This window comes from Pygoscelis adeliae, unplaced genomic scaffold (assembly GCF_000699105.1).
Source record: "Pygoscelis adeliae isolate BGI_AS28 unplaced genomic scaffold, ASM69910v1 Scaffold46, whole genome shotgun sequence".
NCBI lineage: Eukaryota > Metazoa > Chordata > Aves > Sphenisciformes > Spheniscidae > Pygoscelis > Pygoscelis adeliae.
Window position 1 is genome coordinate 1,635,858 of NW_008824931.1, and position 25,821 is coordinate 1,661,678.

Genomic DNA, 25,821 nt, shown 5'->3' on the forward strand with positions numbered 1-25,821 from the left:
CTTGGTTTTTTTAGTTGAAAAGCTCTTTCTTCCATTGGATGTCAAGGCTCCTAATTTAGACGTTGAATCCATGGTGAGGTCTGTTATTTTACCTGAACCTAAGCTTTCATGGCATCCCAGGTGGAGTTGGAAGGAGGCAGATATAACAGGGCACTGTGCCCCCCTTGACTAAATCACATCCGCTTTTTGAAATGCAACTCACTGACACTAGCTCCCCCCCTTTCCCTGAGTTAGTTCAGCAAATCCATACATTGGATCTCCTTTCTGTCACAGTCACTCATACTCTAGCTCAATGTGACTCTGACTTCATGGTGCATACTTTAATTATTTGACTCCTTTCAGATTTTTGAAAAGTTCATTATTTTTTAAGATTTAGTGGACTGTGTCTTAAGAGTGCTTTCCCAACACTGCGACTCACTATCCTCCACACTATTGCTTGAGAGACAGATAAGTATCTGTAAACTTATTTTACAGAAAAGGAAGCACAGGCAGAGGATTTATGTGGCCTGCCTAATTCTATGCTGTTCATCAGTCACAAGACCAGTCATTACAGGCAGGTCTGCAAGTGATTATGAACTGCCATGGCCCAGTTAAAATCAATGATGATGCGACATTTTTCCTTTGGTGAGAGTTTGTCTTTTGGTCCTTTGACTTTCTACCTGAAGCCCATTGCTCACTGCCTGGGGGAGGGTCAGGGGAAAAAAAAGATGATTTCCAGCAGGAGGATGCTTTCCAGTGGCTGCAGAAATGTGCTGTGTTAGCAGAGGACCAGAGTGAAGATTCAGCCTGGATTGTTGACCAGCATGGCAAATCTTTGCAGAAAGAGGTGGTGGTTTTGGACCTTTCGCAAGCTCTCGAGGATATAACCTACAACATACGGCAGGGTGGTCAGTCACAAAGATACCAGGGCCTTTGACTTGACTGAAAGAGGAACTGCCTAAACGCCTCAGTTTTCATTATTGCTGCTGTAAAATATGGAGGAACGACAGGAGAATGAGTCTAAGAATGGTGACACTGGGTCATGTCCATCTCTGGCACTGGTCCCAGCAAATGCCCAGGGAAGAGTACCTATACTAGAGTATAACAGAGTGTAACAGAGCAAGTACATATGAAACCTTCCTGCCCCTCATGGTGTCCCCCCAGCCTCTCGCCACCTTCAGCTCAGGGCAGTGCCTCTTCAGGCAGTAACAGGGCTGCTGAGAAAAGACACCGTAAAGGGTTGTTTCACCAACCGATTTGGTACTTTGGCTGGCTCCACATTTCTGTTACGTCCGAAGGACACAGTCCTGTTTGTCCCACCTGTGCAGGGAAGCCCTGGGTTTGGCCCTAGTTTGTTTTCAACACAAAAGCCATCCTGATTGCAAGAGACATCCCCAGAACGGTTTAAAGTCCTTTGCAATTACTGAATCTTGTAGTGCAATTACTAACACACCGGCCGAGACTTAGCTAAAGCTCAGTTCCTGGGAAGAATGGGTCTTCACTGAAAATATCCTAATACCAGCCAAGCGCTGGCACCCTCCATCACTCACTACAGCTTTTCAGGCATCCATAGCCACATCTCACAGCACAGAACAAGCACCTTTCTCAGGATGAGACACAGATACTGCGCCGCACTCCCAGAGCAACTCTTCCACTAAGTCTCACAAACCTCTGGTGAGTTAAGGACAGGAGCAAGGCAGGCCGCAAAATACTTTCCCAAGGACCAGCTGGAGCTCTCAAAACTTTGTCCACTCTCCCATTTATACCTGAGCCACTGATACATAAAAACAGCAGAGGCATTCCAGGAAATAGGATGAGATCAGGCAGTGATGGATAAAGCATGGAGTGGAAAGCCAGTTCTGGAGAAGGAGAAATAAAAGATGGTCCAAAACAGTCAAAGAAACTTCACTGAAAAAGAGAAGGTAAAAGTGGAAGAATAAATGGCATCAGAGACAAAATGGGATTGCACATGCCAAAGGCTTGCAGACTCTTCTCTTCCATATTCCCCTATCTTTCTCCCAAAAAGCAATCGCTGTACTAGAGGGTAGGGCATGAGCTGTGTGTAGCCTGCTTTCCTAAGGAGAGAATTTGTACCTTCCAAAAAAAAAAAAAAAAAACTAAAACCAAAAAGAAAAATAGTGAGAACTAGATGGCATTTATTTCCTCTTAAAAGAAAAAGCAACTGACTAAATGTTTCCAATTTACAGTCATGTTAGGAGAACATAAACATACGTCTGGTCAAGAGACATTGGAGTTAAAAGGACCACACTGGCACCAGATTTGTGGAATGCCTGAGTGAGAGCAGAGCTGGTACTACTGGCTGCACCGGCACTGCTGCCGAGTACCTTCTCAGCTCATAGCCTCTTGGAGCGAGGCTGCACGGGGACCTGAAATAGGAAGCTCCCAGTGTAACACATTGCACTGAAGGTCAAGGATAGCATCTAAAATGCACATCCTTCAACAGCCCTTTCATTTTTCTCCCAGTGGCCTTATCTGAAGACCTTGACCACTCGAAGCAAATGGCAAGTCTTCTATCTCATCGGGCTTTCGATCAGGATACATGTTGTTACAAGGGCAGTTGTTGGAATGTGCCAAATTTTTTACAGTCCAAGAGTGTGTAATATTGGATCTTTTACATTTGTACGTTAAGAAAAAAAAATCTGAAGCCAGGTGAGCCCTACAAGATGTGGCATGGCCATCATGAGGAATGGCAACATCAAAGAAAAACAAGAAATGTAATTTCTGACACAGATGATGATACAGAAAAGACCAAGAAGATGTTCTGACAAGCAGTAGTTACCCAGCGTTCCTGCTTCCACAGAAAACTCTGGGATCCCTTTTGCTGTGCACGAACAACAAAAGAACTGGCACCTTTGCAAGTCTAAAGTAGGGCTTCTGTAAGATTACAGATTTCTGGCAGGTTAAGACCCGAATACTCATGGTTCATACAAACCCTATGGCACCTGTTTCCAGGAGAAGGAGTGTTAGATTTCCTTGGTTAAATTCCTGCTACAAGAATAATTTGACCTCCTTAAATCTGACTGCTCTAACAAGCTTTACATGGGACAAGACATTCACATTGACACAAAACGTGGCAATCCACTAGTGGGGACTGGAAGAGGCAATCTTCAGCAAAGACACTGAGCTTCTGCATTGCTATTGGAAAATACTAAGAAGACTCTGAGGTATTGGCTTTAATTTACCATTTCCTGGGATCTACTGTCAGAAAGAATGTGCCACAGCCTATGGCACGCTGCTACAAGGACAAGGTGCATTCAAGCAGCAGCACCACAGGGAAGAAAGATCAATACAGCAATGGCAAGGTGCTGCCTGCGAGGAAGCCCAGCCTTCAGACTTGCCCAGGCAAGTACTTTTACCTGTGGGCAACAACAGCTTTGGGGTGAAAAAAAAATTGAGAAATATTCTAGTCCGAAATGGTGCCATGATGCTTCACGGGAATTGTCATTTGAGTGCTGCCTGCTCTCATGTCCTGATACCAGATGCATGTGTCATGGTGAAGGAGAGTATCAGAGGGGCTAAAAGTCTGATAGGGGATAAAATGCAACTACGGAACCCAGCCCACAGGGAACAGTCATGATTTTCAGCTTCCTTGAGACATCCATATACTGCTTTAAAATCAAAGTATTTGGGGTTCTGGTGCATTCAGATTTTTAAAACAAGTCTAACTATTTCTTTGGAAAAAAAAAAAAAAGAAAAAGGTTTTGTTGAGAACCATTTTTTCAAACCTCCAACATTTTTCAAACCACCTCTTATTTGTTGACTTTCATTGTTAGCTACAAAGTGCGCTTTTGGTTTCCTGAGTTGAAAGGAGTTGGGATGATTCTAAATGGGAGGAAATGCAAAGTTTCAGTGGGTCTTGATCTGCTAAAAATGAAATAATAAATACTGGGCAAAGGACGTCCCTAGAGAATTGTGTTTGTCTCCTTCCATTTTGGAGACGAGTCAAGGAATGACCAAATTTTGTGGACATGGTTATAAATAAACTGGTTAAAAAGAAACTCCACCTGCAGTTTCTCAGTGGGCTGACTAATACTTTCCTACTTCGATTGTTTGCATAGCCCTGCTGCACACGATTAAACAGCTAGTAATGACGCACTCACTGTGTTTTCCCTCAGAGGTAGCCACATCTCATTCTGAGCGTCTTTTTGCAAAATTCATTGCATCCCTTTACCAGGAAGGATGCTTTGCAAATGAAGGCTGCTGCTGCTATGAAATTGGAGCTGCCTCTTCCTAGTGCCATGAACATAAACATCAGCAACTGGATATCTTTCCAAGATAGCTTCCTCTGAAGCAAGAGAGGAGAAAGAAAAAGGGAGACTTAGCATTACTTTATATCAAAGCTAAGTGTAAATATATATTGCTGAATTAACAGTGTGGAGACTGACCATATGCAATCATCTTCCTAAAATAGCCAAGGGAAAGTGTCACAAGTCCAGGCAAATCTTGGCATATGCACAGCGATAATTTTGTAACTATTTGCTGTCCAAAAAGCCAAGATAAATCAACAGGATCTTTGCAATGAGTTTGCTGGATTTTGTTCACGTTTGGGGTACAAATTCAGGAAGCATGTTGTAAAGGAAAAAAGGTGGAGTCAGAATCCAGAAGCATTTGGCTCAGCCTCAAGCAAAGGTTACCATCTGCCGCTAAGCAGTACCCTGGCCCAGCACCACCCAGAATTACTAAATGTAAGCTGCTGCCAGAAGGACTTTTATAGCAGGACCAAACTCCTAGCAGGAACAGGTATGCAGCTGTCCCAACACACAGAGATCACTGAACTACACAGCGTTAAACACTCACTTCTTCTTTCAAGCCAACACTCAGACTTGCCTGTCGTCAGTTCCCACATGATATGTGTTCAGATTTTTTCCTCTCCTGTTGAATTTTGCTAGAAGAGGGATATGACTTAACCTGTTTGGACTGACCCATTAAACAAACATGAGCAGGACATGGTGTGCTAGCAAAGGAGCATGTGTGTTTTCATGAAGGGAACTGACTTCCTGATTTCTTGATGTTGTCACAGGCAAGCCTCTTCAGACATATTTATGCTGGAACAGACTACATTTTTTTCAGCCCCAGAGGGATTACTTTAACAAAATTTGTGTTTCCTCTGGATTCTTTCCTTAACAGCTTGGTTAGAGGAAAAGAGAAAACCAGTCCTTGATCTGCAAGATCTCCTATGTTTGGTCCCAAAGTTTGGGAGTTACTCACCAAAAGGCAGGAAAGCTGCTATGAGCTGCAATGAAGTAGGGGAATGGAACAAGGGTCGGACCCCTGTAAGCTATTAATAGAGATATGAAACAAAAAAAAAACAAAAAAAAAAAAGAAAAGGCTAGTTTTCAGGATATATTTGACATTTTTAAGGGATCAGAGAACAGGAGGGGAAGGAGAGTGGGAGAAAAATGTTGCTTCATATCGTGTCTGTAATGGTCGGTAAGTGTTTCCAGGCCAGAAACTAAATTTAAGCAATATTTTCACCCACTCTGGAGTTTCTAGACTGCATCTCCATTCGAACAGCAGCACAATAAGCTTACTAATTTTTCCCCACAATAAGCACATACCGGGTTTGTCTACTTCCCCATCTCCAACCCATATGAGCATTTACTAACAGAAGTCTTGTTAAACCAAAAGTCTCAATGGCAGTTTTCATGTATATGTGTGTGCACATGGAACACATATACATGTATACAGATGAATTACCAAAATACTATTATAAAGCTAGTGTTCCTTCTCAACACCCCTTCTCTGCCCACCCCACCTCCCTCCCCTTCCCCAGGCCAGCATATTTCAAAACAGACTGGAACTGAAAACTTTCAAGAGCCATCCAGCCCTTGTTAGCACTGCAAACGTCTAGGTGCGTTAACAAGTCCCCGGTCCACCTCTAGGATGCATGTTGACGAACGGCCTCTAGTTCACAATACTGATTCCTTGGATTCAGGGTCTGCTGTACTGGTTGCGTTGGAGACTTGGTTTTTGTGGGTTACCAAAGGCGATGTTTCCCCTTCAGACTTGCTGTTAGCAACTGCTTCTACGTTGACTTCCTTTAGCTCCTGCTCTTTGTCTTTCTTTTCTTTTTCATTCAGGTAATTAAGGATGCCCGCTCCTAGGGCATCCCCTTCCACATTCACAACTGTGGTGGTTCGGTCCCTGGTTAAGATCAGAAACAAAAAACAAAGCAGCATGCTTTTAGCTTAGGAGAGTTACAACACAATAAGGGGAGCTGATTCACCCCTGCTGATCCACTAACATCAGTGGAGCTCGACACGGGAGATGTTGTTACCACAGGTATTTTCCACAGAAGTATCATCACCAATTCAGAACTAAAAATGTGCACCGGAGCTGGTTTAAGGTTGGCCCAACCGTTACTATCAACTGGTTCCGGTCTCTCGGTGGGTTGCAGCAATGGTACTACTCTTTCTCAGGCATCCCTCTTTTCCCAGCCCACCTCCTTCCTCTTTCTCTTCCCCAGGCCAGCATTTTTCAAATGCGAGTTCAGAGCAGAAACTTAGTTTGGGCTCATCCAGAAGGTGAATCAGAGCACCCAGCTCTCTTTTTTAACTATAGAGACTTGTACCTTAACCCAAACACCTACTTAGGGGATCCTTCCAAAAGCAGGCAGAATGACTGTGTTCTCTGGATTTCTTGCTAGTAGCACCTGTCCTAATCTTTGGTCCTACAACACAAAACTGTGTCCCAGGGTCTAACAGAGGAGGTTTATGGGCCATAAAGAAGAACAATTTCTTCATGTGCCGTTTGAGACTTCTGTTAAGTCATTCTGCAGCCTAACTTCAACATGTGCTCAACTTGTAACTGTGGTCCTGTCTGGTAATTAAACAGCTGGCATTAAAACAAGACATGGGACTCCCTCCTTCCCCCTTTTGTTACCACAAGGCTAAGTTCCTTGACTAAAACAACAGTGTTGACCACAGAGGAGTGCTACATATTTTGAAATGAAGGCAGCCAGCACGACACAGGCTGAGGGCAGCCCAGAGTGAAAGCAAGCTTTTCACTCTTGCCTCCAGGCACTTGTTGAGTACAGCTTGTGGAAAGCACAGCTACTGCTTTAATCCTTGAGGAAGATGGGATACAAAGAGCTAGCCACTGCTTTGCCTGTCTCTCCTGTCCTTTGGAGGTGGCTGATCCCCAAGAGGTGACAGCAAGAAAGAGTTTGATGGCCCTAATGAAGCTGAAGATGTAGGAATATGATTGTGCTCCACAGACATGTGTGATGTGGGAAGAGGAAGAGGTAATACTGCTGCCGTGTTCCCCAGCCTCTGGAATTCAACAGTGTTCTCAGGCATCCTAATTTCCACATCTGCTGTGGAAGTACGCCATCTATACAGAGAGGCTGGTGTTCCCAAAAAGCAATGAAGAGGGATAATGTACAGTTTAAACCAGGAACTGCCCAGAAACGCACCAACTGGAAAAAAACCCCAATGGGATTCAGTTCGCTTGACCCATACTGACCAATCATTTCAGCCCACTACCTAACTTCAACCAGATGGCTTGAAAGCAGATTATGCTTTTAAATTATCAGATCACACTTACTTCACTAGCATTTAAACTCTAAGCATGCTGTAATTCATGAGTGCTCAGAGAAGTCCTTCCAGTTTGATTTTCTAGTATTGGAAGAACAGCAGCCAGCCAGGCTTGTTCGAGTAAAAGCGGAGACACCCTTTTCCATGGGGCTCATCTAAGCTATAAGAAGTCACCTGCATGTGACATTCACACTTATGCACTTGTGGCTGGGTCCCCAATACTTAAAGCAAAACAAACTTTCTAGGCTTTCCTTAATCTAATTTAGGGGGTACAGAGGGTAAATTTAGACCTTAACAAGGACATAACTATGCTAAGTGGTGAGATAAGCTCTTCCAAACAGAGCTAGGCAAGGAGATAATCTCTCATGTTTCAAGGAGGGGAATGGCTCTTGGAAAGAAGAGGAGTTGAGCAAAGGTCTGACCTCGTATCTCTTTCCCAGAAGATGGAAAGGAAAGGTGGTAATACTGTGTACTAAACTTGTGACTCCCAGCAGCGTGTTCCAGCTGTGACACTGCGCACAGCTGTGATGAGTGCCACAAACCCTCTGTGTCCCTGCCCTGCCAATGGATGGCACTTCTCTGTGACACTTGTGTTGGTGTTTTGACCAGTCTTGAACTATAAAAATAGTTCAAACAATAGCTGACAACAGCTTCTGATGGAGACTGCTTCCCACATGTGACCAAGAAAGCTTTATATCACTATTCAGACTCAATTTCCTTTTTTCCCCCCTTCCCTCCTAGCGTCCAACTGATTTCCAGCAATATCAACACCTTCTGAACAAACTTTTATCAATCCTTCTAAAGGGAATTGAAACCAGGAAGAAATATGTTTCAGTAAAAGCTGAGTAAAAAAGCTGAAGAGGGATTTTAGCATATTAACTGCTTTAATTGAGAAAGGACCACCTTTTCCATTATCTCTCAAGAGTTACTTGTCCTGTAAGCAGCCATATCTTGTAGGGTTTTATTTTATACTGCGCTACTTTGACTACCCTGCCCCATGCTTCCAGCTGAACATGCTGCATGTCATGCAACAGCAGACACGTGTGGCCTAAAGTACTTACACAATCCAGTCCACCGCTAATATCAAGGAGAGATCGTTGGTCGGAAGTCCAATGGCCTCCAAGATGATAGCGATGGTGAGGACTCCTCCGGCTGGGACCCCGGCTGCACCCACACTGGATGCGGTAGCTGTCACACTGCAAATCAATTTGCATACACGGTTAGCAGGAGCTCCGCAGCACTCCTCTTCTACAGTTACATCACACATTTCCCCGCTATGGGAATTGTAAACAAACTCTACAGCATGGGACACAGATCATTTGCTTCCCAGGCAAACCCTTTCCTGCCTGCTGATGCAAAGGAACGGGTACAGAGCACAGCTGCTCAGCAGGCATCCACAGCAGCTACCAAGGCAATGGCTCTGTGTTTAATACCACTATTGCCTTTTCAGAAAAAAAAACCCAACCAACACAACTATAGCCTTACTAATATATCCATTTCCAAGTCACATATCCGTTCACGTATGCTGAGTACGTTACATCTCCTGGCCCCAAATGTATAAAGGTAAACCCTGCCATGCAGGGTACTGCCCCTTCTCTGTGTATCGCTTGCATTCAAACACAGACCCTAAATCAGGAGCTGGAAACCTGCGGTGCATGTGCTATAGACATGGACCCCACACCTTTTCGTGTGCAGATGTCTACCACTGAGTTTTCCTTGGACTATCACTGCATAATCCTCAGGCCTGTGTTAACATCTGATTCACTAAGAGCACCCAAAAGGCTAATTTGGCAATCTGCCAAGAAAATAATGCCCCAGCCCTGCCTTAAATAGACAAACAATATACTGCGAAATGCAATAAGGAAGGAAATAAAACCTTCACCAGTGAGGGTGAAAAAATGCCAGGAATCAGCCCTAGGAGGCATCTGGTGGATACAGCTATGGCTTCTCAGCACAGTGAGGGGCTACAACTCCTTGTAGGATCCTCACTTAAGGGATTTTGAGGAGGGAAATGAAGAGAATGACACTTCATGGGATATGGGACGTGGGAGGATATTCCAGGCATAGAGGGGAGAGAGTCCTAGAGAAGGAGGCAGGACTGAGGTGGTGGAGGAGATAATGGAGCAAAGCAGTCAGGAGGGGAATGATAATGGATCTGACCTGGGAAGCCAGCAATGTGATGGTAGGAAGGGCAGAGGTAAGCAGGAGCAGTGTCTTCAGTATGAAATTGATACATAAGGAACTGAGGAGCTGGCAGGAGAATTTTCTAAGACATCCAGAGGGGGGAAATCAGGGGTGGCTTTCCGGGTAGAGCAGCATGCCTCAATTACCCAGCTTAACGGTGAGTGGATGGTGGGGGAGTGAGATGATGCTTAAGGAAGGAGAGGAATTTTGTGTGAGAAACAGCTTTAAACAGCTCAAAGTCTGTTTCAGAATTCAATTACTCCTCCCAGGTTCCACCTTTTATTAAATCGAGATTCTGGCAAATCTTATAAAGCTTGAAAGACTCCATCCTTTAATCACCCTATAATTATGTTTCATAGCAGTTTGCAAGCTTTAGGTCAGAGATGTGGAATGCAAACTGCTAGCTATTAACAGAGAGACCACAGGCTTGAATGTGTCTGGGGGCCATAAGGATGTGGTTGCAATAGCAAGCAACTTACAGAATTGTGAAGATTTGCCCAGGGTTGAGGTCGACATTGTTCAGCTGAGCAATAAACACAGCTGCCATGCACTGAAAAATAGCAGCTCCATCCATGTTTACAGTCGCTCCGATAGGAAGGATAAACCTGCTGATCCTCTTGTCGACTCCATTGTTCTCCTCAATACACTTGATCATCGACGGGAGAGTGGCTGAGCTAGAAACAGAGAATAGGGAAAAAAATCAACCCCAAAGCATCAGGGTGCACTGAATGGAAAGTCACTGTCTCATGGCTTTCATGTTTCTAACATGCTGCAGACAGGACTGTCAAGACAATGACGCCATCTTATAGTCCCTCTCTGCCATGATAGCAATGAGGGACCCTCCTTGTTGGTCTGGAGCAGCAGTATTTAATAATCTGCTTCCACCCAGAAATAGCTGATAAGGACTCTAATCTCCCAGAAGCAAGAACTCATGACTTAACACAGTATGCAGCCTAACAGGGCTGTGGAATGATCAAGTCTCAAACCATAAAAATACACCAACAGATGCCTATATAAACACAACAGATGCAACAGCAATCTCTGTTAATGTTGTACCAGTACCTTCTCAAATGAACAGACAAATAATAATTAAAAAAACCCACTGTTGGATTTATTTCTTGCATTATAAATTACATGGTTTTATTCATAAACCCTCTCCTACTTCATGTACTTCAGCTCCTGTGACAGACATGCATCTACTTTTGCAGATGACCTGAAATGATTTTATGTAGTTATGATATCTGATCAGGTGTTTGCCCCTTGAGAAAAGTGTAAATGACATGCTTGATAGTTTGGTTATGACAAATAAGAGCTGATCAGGCCAGATCTTGGAATTCATTAATGTTAAGTCCCTTTAAACTAGCTAATAAGTCTGCTTTTCTCCTGCAAAATTAGTCTAAACTTGTTCCAGATCCTTCTGAACTCGGAGAACTAAACTTCTCAGGACAAAGTCCCTCACTACTGACCCTCACTTTACTGAAAATTGAAAGGACAGCTGGCAGGATCTTTTTAAGGCAACTACTTTCACCTTTCCCCAAAAAAATTTCCAACTCAGCATTATGCTACAGTCCCAGTATTTTGAGGAATTGTTTTCAACAGCTAATTATCAGTATGTGCTGTGCGGCAGGCTGCTGACAGCAGTGAGACTCTCTACGCTCAGAAGTCTCTTTTTGCAATCTCAGGAACAATATTCACACCTAAACCTCAACACAGTTTGGTGTTGGGATATAACCAGTTTACAGTGACAAATATAACCAGGCTATAATCCCAAAAGAAGCACAGAAACCCACCTGGAGCAAGTGGCAAAAGCAGTGGCAAGTGGTGTAATAAGTCCTAAGAGAAAACGATACGGATTTTGACGTGTGGATGCAAAATAAATAAGCGGCAGAATGATTCCTCCATGGATGAAGTGGCCCAGAATAGAGGCGAAGATGTATTTTCCCAGACTGGTCACCAGAAGCACAATATCTTCCATTTCCACAATCTTGCTCCCAACAAGGAACATAATGCCAATAGGTACATACCTGTGTAAAAAAATACTGCCTGTCATTAAGTACAAACAAAAAGCCTTGAAAAATATGCCATCTTCTGTCCTGGAGATAATATCCTTCTAAAGGATACGCTGCTCCTACTGAAGGGTAGCGCCTTATTCACCACACACTCAGGCTAAGCAAATTTGGAAGGCCTCTCTAACACTCTTGCTTGTTGGAAGGCATGCAGTCAAACTGAAAAAATCTCTGTTTGCCTAGGCCCTCAAAGACACAGGTAGGAGAGTGCCGAAGGGAAGCCAAGTGGGAAGCAGAAATGCTGGCAGAAGCTATCAATCAGGACAAGACACCGGTGGGGAGTTTTAGTCCATCAGGGAGAAAGGCAGGCAAAGACCTAAAGCTAAAGTCACTGTTGAAGGGACAGCAGACGGTAAGAAAGAAAAAGGAGCAGTATCATGTCACTGGAGCAGAGAAAGGGGTGGAAGAGTAGGATCTTACACACGTGGTGCCTACCAGAAGTATGAAGTTAGGTCATTAAAATGGTAGACATACTGGGTGCCAACACATTCAGTGTAGGAAAGTAAAAGCTATGCCCATACCAGAGAGCTCAGCTAACAGCTGCTGATGCATGTGCCAAAGATAGCAGTTAACTCTGCTATTTGCCTACAAAAGACTAAGTTAAATGATCAGGCTTCCAGAGTTTCCCTCAAGCCAACAGCCACGTACACGTACATTCCCATGCCTCCTATCTAGAAACGTGCCACGTCTTAGGACATCAGCATTTGTTTGAGGTTTCCTTTGTCAGGAACACTTGGAGCTGCTCCAGAGGAAAGGCCACCTGCGGGCCACAGCCACACCTCTGGTTCCAGTAGTGCAGCTGGGAACAGTCCTGAAAAGACAGAATTGCCCTTGCACCTACAGCACAACAGGTACTAAATGAACTGCAGGAATCACTTCAGGGTCAGTTCTTCCAAAGCTCTACTTGGGATGTCTGTGTCCCAGTATCTCTGCTGATGCTGTCCATGCTCCATCCATTTCTGCTTCCAAGATAAAGAAATACTAAAAGATCACCCAACTCTCCAAAACTCTGCCCCAGGCACACGTGACTACAAAAGATCTGCCTGTACATCTCAGGAATAAAGAATGTTTTTTCTCCCACTCTCCCCTCCAATCCAATGTCCCCGTTCAAAGAAGCTGATCTGTGGAGTCAGGACAAACTTCAGAAGGTTTGGTTAAGCATGCAAAGGTTTGGAAAGGTGGGCAAGCCTTAAGGTTGCCCAGATCACTCACTTCTTCCTAGCCTGCCTCTCCCTCAGTGGTTCTGCAGCTCCTCTGTTCTGTGCAGAGAGCACCTCCTTATGTCCCAGATCAATGTGAGCATCCTCTCTCTGTCCTCCCTTGGGCAAATCTCTAGGCGGGCCTGTTGAACCTTCCTCACTTAGCCTCTGCCAATTCTGCGACATACTGCCTTTGAACTATGTTTCTGAGCACCCCAATTAGCCAGGTCTAGCTGAGCCCCGGTCCTGCTAAGCTCTGCAAACATGAACACTGGATTCAGAGCTGAGACTGGATCCCTCCCCTTGAAGAGGGAGGCTGGAGAGGAAGGAGCTGAAAGTTGAGATCAAAGTGCTGCTAAACACGAGAGCAGCTGTTGAATGGGACTAGACACGAGCTCAAGCTACCTTGTCTCTTAGTAGTATGATTTCACCCATTCCAAAGTATCCTTTGGGAAGTACATACAGCTTGACAGATTTTGAATAAATACCAGGATGACACAAGAGCCTTAAGGAAGGAAAGAGAACAAGTAAGGGCTACAGTGCACTACAGTGTTAAGAGTCAGCTGTAGTCCCCATAATCCACAAAGTAAAGGATTATATACCGATTGGCTTGAAGTGTTAGCACTGTAATCAGCTGAATACAAGAACTGCCTCTTAGCAGTATTCAGTGTCCAAGGAATTACACTCAAGACTGGAAAACTTAAGCTGCTTTGAGACTTTGAATTTTTCAATCCCTTATGACAGCAAATAAGACTGAGATCTGCCTGTGTAAAACCAGGTGTTTTGTTAAAACCTTTCTACTTCTTAGAGGGAGGAAAATAGTAGGAATGAAAAATGCAGAATGAGGGGAGAAAAAATAGCTCTGCTAAGGTAAGCTTATAGCTTTTCCAACAGCTTTGGAAAGGGAGTGAGAAATGTCCCACTAATAATTTGTTAGCTAGCTGTCCTCATGAATATTTTTATTTTTGCATGTGAGGTATTAGTACTGTTGGTTTCACAGGAGCAGCCTAGACCCATCCAGCTGCACAAGAACAGCATGATACTGCTCTGAGGCGCAGATTCATCCCACCTGACAGAAAACCCTGTCAGGAGGCTGGTCCTACCCCAGCTTAGGTGGCCTGAACTGCTCTCTAGAGGTGCCTGCCTCCTCCAATGCTGGTTTCCTGCCTAGTAAGAAAGTTCAGTGCGCTCCAGTTCCTAACACACAGACTTTTTTTGGTGCCAAAAGCTTTGTGAGATTGGTCAGAGCAACATTCACCCCATAAACATGTCTGGACTCCAGGGAAGTAAGTGAAAGAATGGATTTGTTCATTAATAGGCAGGAGACCAAATAAACAATCAACTTTAGGAAATACCTACTCTCAGGGATGTGAAATGGAAAAAAGAAGCATCTCCAGAGAAACAAGCACAAATAAGAAACAGTTGATCGCTCTTGCTAGTAACATTAGTTCCTGCTTCACCCAAGAAAATGAAAGAGATTGTAGAAGAGGAACAGAGATTTAAAGATCCAATGTATAACTCAGGCTCTGCTGATAACAATGACGAAACACTCAATAGCCAGCACTGCTGTCTCAGTAGGATGCAGAGCATTGCCCTGGAGACTGTTCCTCCCTTCTGTACAAAGGGACGTAGGTTCCCATCACCCTTTGATGCAAGTGGACAGGTGGGGCTCTGTATTCATGCACTCAACAGGGTTTCTCTCAAACCAATGCCAGTGAATGGGCTATCTTCTGATCTCCTCGGATATCTTTCAGGTGAGTACAAGTAACCTTTTGACCAGCAGAAAAATCAAGGCATGAAACTACAAGTATGATTTTAGTTACGCACTGCATTTGCAAGTGCACTCCAAGCACAAACATCCCTGGCCTTCACATGACCATATTCCTCACTTGCTCACATCTCCTTTATTCATTCAAAGCCAGTGCCTTTAGGCACATGATGGCAGCTAGCCATGAGCTTATGCTGCTTTGAAACAGAAAGCCGCCTTTCCACTAATTAATCAAAAAGGAATCCTGGAGACGATTTTTAAGCAACCCTCTGAAGTGTTCCAGACTGATAACCTTAAGCTATGCGTGACTGTCTAACTACAGGGCACAAGCAAGAAAAAAAGACCCCAACGTGTGACACCATGACATTCACTTTTGCTGTGATGAGGGATCTGGTAGGAAAAAGCTGGAGAGATGGATAAATGGTGAGACTCCTGAACTGAGCGTAGTATGGTACTGCAGATGCATCTGCAGTCACACACTTACCACATAATCCAGGAAACCAAGACCATAGTTGCCTCATTGAATGAATTAAAGAAGCGAATCAGATCTTCCCCTTCCTGGCCAAGCTTTTTCAGTGCCACTCCTAAAATCAGAGCGAACAGCACCAGTCCCAGGATATTCATCCCTTCAATCTCAGTACCGACAGGGATCTGTAGAGGCAAAAAAAGAAGGCTTGTTAGATGCGAGACCGGCACAAAACCCAACAAAGGGGTCACCTCATTTTGTTGCTGCCCCATTGATCTGAAATCAACAAGCAGAATCTATTTTGGGAAGGAAGAACCTATTTTGTTGAAGGAAACCAAACAAGATCTGTATGGAGTCCAGTTACAAACCTCCCTAGTTATGAGCTGGCATGGATTCACTGGAGAAGGAAAGGGCCTGCCACCACCTCCCCTCACGCCCTTCGATATGATACGTGTGCTCTGAGTCACCTGAACAGGAAACCTCCCCAGTTTACTCAGGACAAGCTGCACTGCAGATGCAAAACAGCACGGGCACCGATGACACGTGTGGTTAAAAGACTGAAATGTTCCTCCCTGTTTCCCCATGAGGGAAGATGGGTGTGGGAGAGACCGCAGGTATAAATGGCAGATACTGGTGATATTGCCTTCCTAGCTCTGCTTATTTCCACCAAGCATCATTCACTGTCGGCACTACGATATTCTACCGCCTAAACAAATCATACCTGCCAGAGGCTTGCAGCGGTCTGGCCCCAAACATGCTCTTATTTCCTGACACCTCTGATGGGAATCTGCTCTCAGAAACTGCCAGCTCCATCACTTTAGTGCAATATTTATACCAAGGTGAAAACCACGAGAAAACAACCGATGTTATGAAGCAGAAAGGGGGGAGGGGGCAGAGAAAGGTAGCAAATCTTGGAAACCTACTCATTCATCTGTCCACATCAGCCGTGGGAGATACAGAGAGAACAGAAGGAATACCCGTTCCCTGTCTCAGAAATCATGTGGCTGCATGGTAAAAGTAAGAGGATAAAAACAGGATCCACCTATTGACAAAAACTAGTCTACTCACAAGTCTGCTCTGCTGGTCCTTCACTGTTTGTTTCTCAAAAACAACTGGAGCTTGTTTGGCAATGTAGTATCACACGAACTGAATGAGTGTTCTTGTGGCTATGTAAAAATATAATTGTTTTGACAAACTGGTTTTTTTCCCCCCCAGCTTGGCAGTACAAGCTCAACATGTCAAATTGTTGTTTTAATTGGAAGGGCTTCTAAAACAGCTTAGGTTTGTGTACAAGTTTTGGCCTCTGGCTAGTTTAAGTAGACACTAGCTCAACACTAGGAAAGAAAAATATATTCTGAGCTACAAGCTTGAAATGAATATTGACTAAAGAACTCGGGATACTGATCTGCTAAATCTGATAAAACCAGCCTGCTTGAAATGATATTTTTGCTGGAAGCATACTGCTGAACTGGACTGTCTCTTAGTGGCAGGTGGAAACAAAGTACTGCAGGGAAGGGGATAAAACATAAATTATACACAAAAGCATGAAAGCTAAACTGCTGTTTACAGAAGTGTTTACAAACAATGAAGGTTCTGGCTTTTTTTCTTTGCTAGCTACAAAATAATTAGATATAGGATCTCCAATTTTTTATGGTAGTTGCTTGTTCAGGGCTAAGTTGTCAGTATTTATTTGATTTCCGATTGAAAGAACCGAAAACACGGACAGGATATTAAGAATGGGGCACAGTGTATCTCCAGAGATGTCTGAAGAAATGTGCCATTTTGTCCACACACAGTAACACTTTTCTGTCTGGATAGTTTTGTCTATATTCTGTTTTGTGTGCCTGAAAGCCCTGAACTCTTCTGTGGTTAGAAAAGTTAGACAAAAAAAATGACACCCTCCTATTATTGAATAAACTGTCCGTGTACATGGCATGCACACATTTTTCTATTTTTCACTTCTGTTGGTAAAACATGACTCTAGGGTAGGAGATAAGGTATACCATAAAGGTGAAGGGAATCTAACAAAGTTTCAGTGACAATTTGTCAGTAACAACATACAAATCGATGTACAAGTCTCAAATTTTATGACTAATTTATTAGCAGGAAGAAAGTAAATGAGTAGTAAAATAATGCTGCCATGTCATTTCATCAAAACCAAAGCTTTCTCTGGGAAATGTCAACTTGGGAAAAACGTGAACATTTGTACACCAGAAAAAAAACACTTAACTTCATTCACATGGAGTGAATGCAACACTTTTTCATTTTGACACAACTTTTCACCTTGTTGGTTTTTTTTTTTCAACTCATTATTTTATAATATAGCATCTTATATCGAGTTCATTTGATACAAGGCTAATATGAAAAGTTCAGCTTGGAACAGAATTTTACCATAACGGGCCCAAGCTTTTTCCACAAAAAAAAAATCCTAAAAACACTGAATGCTCTTTTGTTTTGGTTCTCAGTCAGAAAAAAATAGATATCAAACTTCGCTGTGGAACAGAAATTCAGTGTTTCAAGCTGCTGAAAGTGCCCAGCATCCTGACCTGGATATTATTGGGAGGGAATTTCATTATACTACTATATACTGATGTTTTGCAAAGCACCTCTGCCCTTTAAACTCCTTCTACTGGAGATTTGCTTCTCAACTCATTAAATGCAGTAGTGTGAGCCTGAAGCCCAGCAACCCACCACCGTTCAGGCTTCTCAAAGACCTAGTCTCAGGAACGAGTCAGAAGTGTACTGAATCTGCAAGAAGACTGCTCAGCCTCCCAGCAGCTGTGTAGGGCACACAGGGTCACAGAGCAGGACGGAGCTTGGGAGGCACACAGGAGAACCAGGGCCAGAGCTCCTAGTGCTTAATTTGGAAGGTCACTTCCCTGACTAGAGAAGTCCAGGGTTCTTCTAGGCCATTCAATCCCCACAAGCATCCATTGCTCCACCTTCTTCAGAGCCATGGGTGCCAAAGCTGTTCTTGGCAAGCTAGGGGAGGGCAAGAGATAGTAGCATCTCCAGTTAGCTACAGCCAGGGCACAGGTGGCTTCTCACCTTTCATCTTAACCTTCATGGTGGCCTACTGCGCACAAATTGGCCAATTCTCCTCAAACTCCCCTATACCTCTCCAGAATGACAATACATGGAGTTTAGTCTTCTTCCACCCTCGGAGATGTCTCTCTCCACCTTGCTCCTGGCATTGCAATCACTGCTGCTGCTGTTCTCCAAGTGCTTACACTTACTAGTCCTTCAAGCCTAGCTCTTGTGATCTGGGGACCTGTGAATTATTGGTGACCAGAGGGAGGACTCTGTGCACAGCCACCAAAAACTTCTTAGCTGTTTCTTTCTCTCTATTCACTGTCATCCTGCCACCCCTTTCAGGTCTTTCTCTTTCTCTCTCTTGAGCCAATTTCTTTACAACACACAACATTCACCATCACTGCAGATGTAGGCAGAAGGTGCATCATTTGCACGAAGTAGTAACTTACTGCAGGAAATCGCTCCCTGCAAATCAAGGGGACAATCTGCAGTGTTCAGGGAATTTCAACTCCTTGCAGCACAACATGGAAAGAGTCCAGCAGTAAATCCTCAGCGGAAGATCCTCTCAGTCCCAGGCTCTAAAACTGGCAGATGCTGAACGGCCTTTTTGTACTCTAACAGAAGACTGCATCACCCCAAAGGAGCTGCCAAACCAAGCAGCATTGTGGACACCAAACAAAAACAGCTTTAATGAGAGCTTTGTTCCTGGATAAACTACGGGACGCATTATTGTTTGCTTGAAATTATGTGTTCTGGTAGGAAGATTCATGGAGCTTTTCTGGTCCTTGAATCTCTCTGAAGATCCTATTGTTTTTTAGCTCTTGAAACAAAATGCTTATCAAGGAAACAACTGCTGACATTGAGCTGTCCCAGTAGTAGGTGGCTAAAAAGAAAATGCAGCCATGTCATGTGAGGAAGAAGAGCAATCACCGGTTTGTGTATTTTTACTGCTGCCACAAGAGGAACTCAGAGTCCCCCACAGCCTCCCTGTGCTGCAGATGGGGAACTGAGATAGTCCGTGCCCCAGGAAGCCTTGCTGCCGAAGAGACAGAGAGGATGCAGCCATAAAAGCTAGGTAAACACAAGGGGAGCATGTGAAACAACAAAAAGGACGAGGCTGAGCAGACTTCTACGTGCCCCACTATTCATATCACCAGCCAGAGAAGACAAGGCCTATTAACCAGTGGGGGGTAAAAATATAATCAATGGAAAATTTTGCTCTACACTATTAATGTGGAAAGTAGAAGGAAAACATTTCTCCTCTTCAATCAAATATTCTGCTGATGAAAGAAAACATTAGATAGGAATATCACCTTGTTTCCCTGGAACCCAACTTCTATTGCTATGATATTTATACTACGTATTATCCAAAAAATCATCCTCTTCCTTTCCAAACTTAACCCTCATCTATCCATAAATAACATGGTCAGACCAGTACTGAAACTGAGCTAACAAAACTGAGATGATGCTTTCTTTTTATTTGATCTGCTCTTCCCTAGAGACGTCTTCTGGAATTAAAGCAGCTCAGCTCTGGTTTCACTCCAACAACTGAAGAAAAGTTTTGGAAAAGTAATAGCAGAAATAACCTTTACATCATAACCGCTGGCAAAAACAGGCACTGGTGACAAATTCAGAATATTTTTTCTGATATTGCATCAAACAGGAGTCTGATAAGTCTGATAAAGGAAAGAAGAAAACTGAAAAAGAATCTCACACTTTAAATTGCCGAAAGATGCATTCTTATCTCTTGAGGAAGAGTGATGGCTTTGAACAAGCATTAAAAAAGTACTTGACGGCCAAGCCTATGTCCAATGGATATGGTTGGCCCTGATCCGTGCTTTGTTGCCAAGGAGCCCCTATCAAACCTGACACTGAAGATGAATAAGAAGAGTCTCATTCACCCTTCATTTACTCCTGCTTAAATGAAGAATAACTAACTCTACACTCTGTGAGCAAACACACATGTCTAAGTGCACATTGTTACAGCCTTTCATATTGAACTTGGTTTTTAGCAGCACGAGGCTGCACGGACATGTACTGCCTGAGGATATAATGGCATGAGAAGAGAAAGTGCTCTTTTGGGATGACATAGCTCTTCTGCAGTCATTGCCACGCAATGCCAGATGGGATGAGTGCAGATCTGGGCTAATGCAATCTTACAGGCCCGGGCAGAGCCAGGGCAGATGGGGCTGCCTTCTTCCCCAGTGAAACCGCTCACCGTGTGATAGCAGGCTTCTAGGCAAGGGCTGACTTTTCCCCTGCTCAGTTCTTGTTCCATCCAAGTCACCTGTCACCCTACCTCCAGGGCTGATGAAAGTTCAGCCCGTCAGCCGAAAGCAGAGTTCAGAAACACACTGTTCTGCATCACCTGCTCACGCACCATGCATGGCGAGGAGAAGGTAATGAGGCCAGTACTTCCTGCGCTCAGGGACACGCTTCAGAGTCCCTCTGGATGAGCATAAACTGCTTTTTCCTCGATGGTTTTACAAACTGGTGGGCAAGACCCAGTTAAGCCCTTCCATGACAAATACAAACATTACAAGTCTCTTGCCCTAGGGGCATTCAAATCATACTAAAAATATAGTAACCCAACATCCGATACTGATCTCAGATAGTCAGAGTGAGCCTGAGAAATAGAAAATAACCCCGAAAGTAATTTCCAGTCTCAGACCTGTCTCCCCAAAATCCCATGAAAGCACATGAGATACTTCATTTGGAGTGAGGTGACACATCGCAGGCTGGGATACTGGGTCTGTTTCATAGCATGCTGCCTGTAAGACAACGGTAATTATTGCTGGACCTGCAATATGTTGGCTCTGGCCAATAATAAAGATGTTTGATAGCCCCATGCTGCACAAGAGATGCCACTCAACGGGATATAGAGCATCTCTGGAAGTCCTATGAGCTACATATGGAAGATAACACTCTCTACCTTAGCTACACCTGCAAATTAGTTTCCTTTTTGACACCATTGCAATAGCAGCCTATTTGTAATGTTCTGTCTATAATTTTTACTCCTTCAGACCACTTGTAGCTGCTTCAAACAAAATTTCAGCAGCATGATAACAAGAAAAAATTCTCAACTAACCTCTCTTTTTTTTTTTTTTTTTTTTTTTTTTTTTTAAGAGCCTTGGGTAGTGGAAAAAAGCTCATTCTCTCCAAACTGTTAATGAAGAGTAAGGTTTAAGGGACATATTCAGCCAGCCTGATTGCTATTTAATTCCAAGTCTACAGAAAGTTATTTGGAAACATTAGGCAGAGTGACTAATCAAAATTTAAATCAAGTGAGACTAGGTCTAAGAAAGCATGGCCTAAAAATAAGGTCTCAAGAGTCAGATCAGTTGAGCCCAACTCTCCTATTCATCGTAGCTTTCTTGTGTGGCTGTTGGGTAACTCATCTGGCTCGTGTGTGTGTCTCAGTTCCAGGCAAAGAAAAGTACTTGTTTCTTTCCAATGACTGCTGGAAAGGATTAAAGACTGTGGAGTAGTCAAATATTACCGTTGACAAGGGTTTGTATAAAAACCTAAGAAGTGACCTTACCTTTTCCCACGTGACATTTCCAGAGGTAGTGTTTCTGAGCAGCATCTTATATTCTGTCGCATACTGCAGGTAAGAAAAAACACAAACAAAACCACAACGTTTGCTGATCAGATCATCAATATGACCATATCATCTAGCATTTCACAAGGAGATTACTGTTAGGAAGACTTTTTCTGGAGACCATACTGTGGAGGCTAACGAGCCTTTCCTATGCAAGAAAAGGGAGTGACAGCATATGCAGCTCCTTCCCCATGTGGCAACAGAGAAGTGCTCTGTGACCCCCTGAGCTCCCAGGTTTGGGCAGCAGCCAAGGAATTCCCCTCTCCTCCACCCTGCTATTGCTCACACACAACGCTGTTGCACTGGCTCCTGCAGAAGGCAAGTGGCGCTTGCACTGTTTCACTGTTAGAAATGGTGAGGCAGGCACTAAAATTGTCAGTAAAATACCCAAAATCTAGGGCAACAGTTTACTTTGATAAATAAGCTAGACACCTCGCAAAAGCAGGGCACTTCTTTGGGCTTGTTTTCTTTAGATATAAAATAGGGGAAAGAAAAGCTTATGTACTTGCCAATTACCTGTGACAACAGCAGCGGAGAGGACAGGAGGACTTCTTTATTTCATCCCTGAACATACAGAACCCTGACACTCGAGGTATCACAGAATATCCTTTTCTTAATGATACTTTTGTACTGCTCCTGTTCTTATTTATGGCATATTGACTTGTACTGTATTATATATACACTCAAAATGGAACTTGATTTCAAGAGTTTCACCTTGGTTTTGATACAAAAGCAAACCCACAGAATACCATGAAGGCAAAAACTATTATTCTGCTCCTGTATCGTAAAGAATCACTCTGCCCCATAGCAATATTCTCAACGGTGTCTATCCTGACATCTAAAATTAGCAATAAGAACCAAATCAAAGTCTTCTTGGAGCCCTAGAGCTCCTGTCCCTCAGTTTAAACCACACTATGTTCTGGTGCCAGTTATCATCCTACCACACTTAGTCCTCTGTCGGAAGAGAAGCCAGGCTGAGCAACTAATCCAGCAAAGGATACAATGGAAAAATACTGAATAAAAGCATCAGGCAACAGGTAATGCTTACACACATGGGAGCCTAAAAGTCTTTAGCCTTGTCTGTTCTGAGCCCAGCTCCAAACTACATACCCAAGGGTTTCCCAGCTAGCTCCTGCAAAGTGATAAGCAGCCTGGCACAAAGCAGAGTTGCCATTGCTGCCCAACACGGCACCCAAAGTATAAAAGTTTAAAAAACATTTTTGGTGGAGGTACAAAGCATAGGCTATGAATATGCTTTTGTTTGAGGAGTATTTTTCAAAATCAAACTGTTTGCCATGGAAGTTGTATGTCTGATTACATCAGGTGCTTTTAAAAATCCCACCTACTATAAGTAAATCAACTTTTGGTATTTTCTACACCATCTTTCTAGTCCTTTTTCAAAAAAGAGCAGTCGCTTTGTCTGTCTGTGCACTGTAGCTCATGTCCAAAGTCCACACAATCTTACCGTTCGGAAAGCTGCAGCAACAAGATTTGCAGGAAAGAGGTTTCTGTAAAATACAAACAAGAAAATTAAATATTTCTTGTAGAACTTCTAAAATGAACGCACCAAGGTATTTTACTTTCAGAAACTGCATTCCTCCCGCAAAGGCAAGCACATTGGCATTAGTGAGGTGCGTACTACAGAAGATACTCTGGCAGCACAGAGCAGATGTCTTGCTATGTCTCCAGAGGTGTGAATGCCGTCTTCTTTTGCTCACATAAAAAGGTCCCTGCTTGTCTGCCACACCTAACCATGTGGGTAGGGACACCAAAGGCAGTCAGACACGATGCTAGTTACACACACCAGTGGCTACAGAAACTGGCTTAGCCACACCAGCTGCAGCAACAGCTTATGGCCTCCAGGGTCAGGCAGGAGTTTTTAACAGGACTCATGTGATTACATTTTGCTCACAGCATCAACGTGAAGGACAATCCAATCAGCAAAATCCACTTAAGAGAACGGCTTAGCCCTTCAACACAACAAGGTCAGCTTCCCTGAACACCAAGGTAAAGCAGAACAATGTCACGAGCCAGAGTTGTCTGCAAGGGCTTAAATGGTTAAACAGCCCAGATGAAAGTAGGGGCAACTCATATGGAAAGTTGCAACATCTGAATTCGGTCATGCCTTCATACAGAAATGCAAATCGAGCATCAGGTTTGTGCAGAGAGGACAGCATGCAAGGTGACGTACACTTCTACTGGGCATCCAGTATATATGTGAATCTATGAAGCAACAAGGACAGCAAAAATGGTTAACTGGACCATGTAAGGAAAAAATTGCTTCTTGTTGTATTTTATAGTTGTTTTTAATGCTACACTTCCTTTCTCCCCTTATGGTGGGCAAAGAGCATGTGTTCCCCTAGCCAAATGGCAGCTTTTTTTGCTGTGTCAGAAAGCAAAATAGGAATAAAAGCTGATCTCTGGGGTCACGACAGGACCCTAGCTGGCGAGGGCAGGAAGGCTAGGAGTACGAGCTGAAAACACTGCCAGCCGAATGCACCAAGGAGGCATGGCAACTCTTACTGTAAGGAAACAAAAGACCTTACCCAGAGCCAGTTAACTGTGGCAAAAAACATTTGGGTAGCTGCTCCCCATCCTCTGCTCCTTGCGCTGCTCCGAGGAAGCTGCAGCTACCTCCAGGCTGTGCCCTGCTAACCTCCCCCCAGTTTTTGCCATAGTTACCCTGGCAAACACGATTTTAAACCAGGCTTTCAGTTGTGATCATTCCATGACTGACATGGAAAGTGCGAATTCAAACCACAGCACGAAATGGAGCGGCAGAGTCAAATCTTTGAAAGCAAGAGGGAGATTAAGATATGGCACAGATAAGGACTTTGGTCTTTTCCATCGCGTAGCTCCATTATCCTGCCACACAGTGAGGGTTTTCCCACAGCCTTGACAGCAATGTAAAGTACACGGACCTTCATCAAACAAGTGGCTGCTGTGAACTACCTCAGCCTCTCTCTCTGTTGCATTACAAGTGTATTAGGAGGCAGCTGCAAAAGCCAAATTGCTGTAAGAATAATTTGGCTTCTGGAGTCTACGTTCCACTGAGCATGAAAGAAACAGCAACTTTTTCTCCTTAAAATTTGACAGTACAGCTGCCTGTCTGAAAGTAGGAGAGAGAGCTCTAACTATGCAAAGATGCTTAAGAATTAGTCGAATAAGATCAATGGGACAGCTAACATGCATCAATTCTTGCACAGCTGGAACTTTCCATAAAAACCTCATGTAAAGTAAAAGTAAACTTACTTTTATCAGGAGTAAAACATCACATATACAAATGGGCCCAGCTCAGTGCACAGTTTTAACTAAAGAAAGAAAACATGCTGTTGGGAAAATAAGGATATTTCATTTCAAGTTTTCATAGCAGGATGATTACTTTTTTAAAAAAAGAATTGACTGGATTTTGAAGAAGCAAAGAGATGAAAAAAGACTGAAAACCAACCAGAAATCAAATTACTTTTTTTTTTTTTTTTAAATCAGCTTTTCCATCCTGACGAAACAAAACCAAAGGAAGCAATCCTAAAGCCTAAACAATATGGTTCTCCAATGTTTAAATGTGGCCGAGAAACCAAACCCTCCATAATTTACACAGTATGTCAGGCATGGGCCTCAGTAATTAAACACTAACTTAACTCCAAGCATATACTTAAAGCACATACTTGAGTGATGCCAGCAGCCTTGCTACAGCAAGGCAAGGGGCAGGTTCTTGCTTCAAGTACGAATAGCACTAAAGCTATTCAAATACGAGCATATAGCAGTCATTCTTCTTTATCCCTAGAGCACCGGTCGCAGGACTTGACTCTGAGGACAGCAAAGAGCATTTTTGACAATCTACAAAATTTGGATCTCAGTTCAGCAGCTCAGAAGGAGCTGTGTGTTTTGTTCAATCCAACTTTGAAGTACACCTGGCTGCAAAGTCACAACAACATGTAAAAAAGTGTTTTGCCCCTCTTTGTTTCAAAT

The 25,821-nt window shown here is 43.5% G+C and overlaps 1 protein-coding gene across 1 annotated transcript; it reads right to left on the reverse strand.

Moving 5' to 3' along the window:
• Nucleotides 1-5,909: 5,909 nt before the first annotated feature.
• SLC1A4 (solute carrier family 1 (glutamate/neutral amino acid transporter), member 4) lies at nt 5,910-23,357 on the reverse strand. Its single transcript, XM_009325017.1, has 7 exons — nt 23,318-23,357; nt 21,793-21,855; nt 15,237-15,403; nt 11,510-11,743; nt 10,199-10,393; nt 8,597-8,731; nt 5,910-6,144 (listed from the first exon to the last, which is right to left on the reverse strand). The coding sequence occupies exons 2-7, from the start codon at nt 21,835-21,837 to the stop codon at nt 5,910-5,912; spliced, it is 1,011 nt and encodes a 336-aa protein (XP_009323292.1). The 5' UTR covers nt 21,838-21,855; nt 23,318-23,357.
• Nucleotides 23,358-25,821: the final 2,464 nt, after the last annotated feature.

Coding starts and splice junctions, on each gene's coding strand:
- SLC1A4 (XM_009325017.1), bottom strand. CDS start 21,837: ATGCTGCTCAGAAACACTACCTCTGGAAATGTCACGTGGGAAAAG. Junction 10,394..11,509: donor GCTTTTGCCACTTGCTCCAG/GTGGGTTTCTGT, acceptor CTCTGTTTCTAG/CTCAGCCACTCTCCCGTCGA. Junction 8,732..10,198: donor GGGCAAATCTTCACAATTCT/GTAAGTTGCTTG, acceptor ATTGATTTGCAG/TGTGACAGCTACCGCATCCA.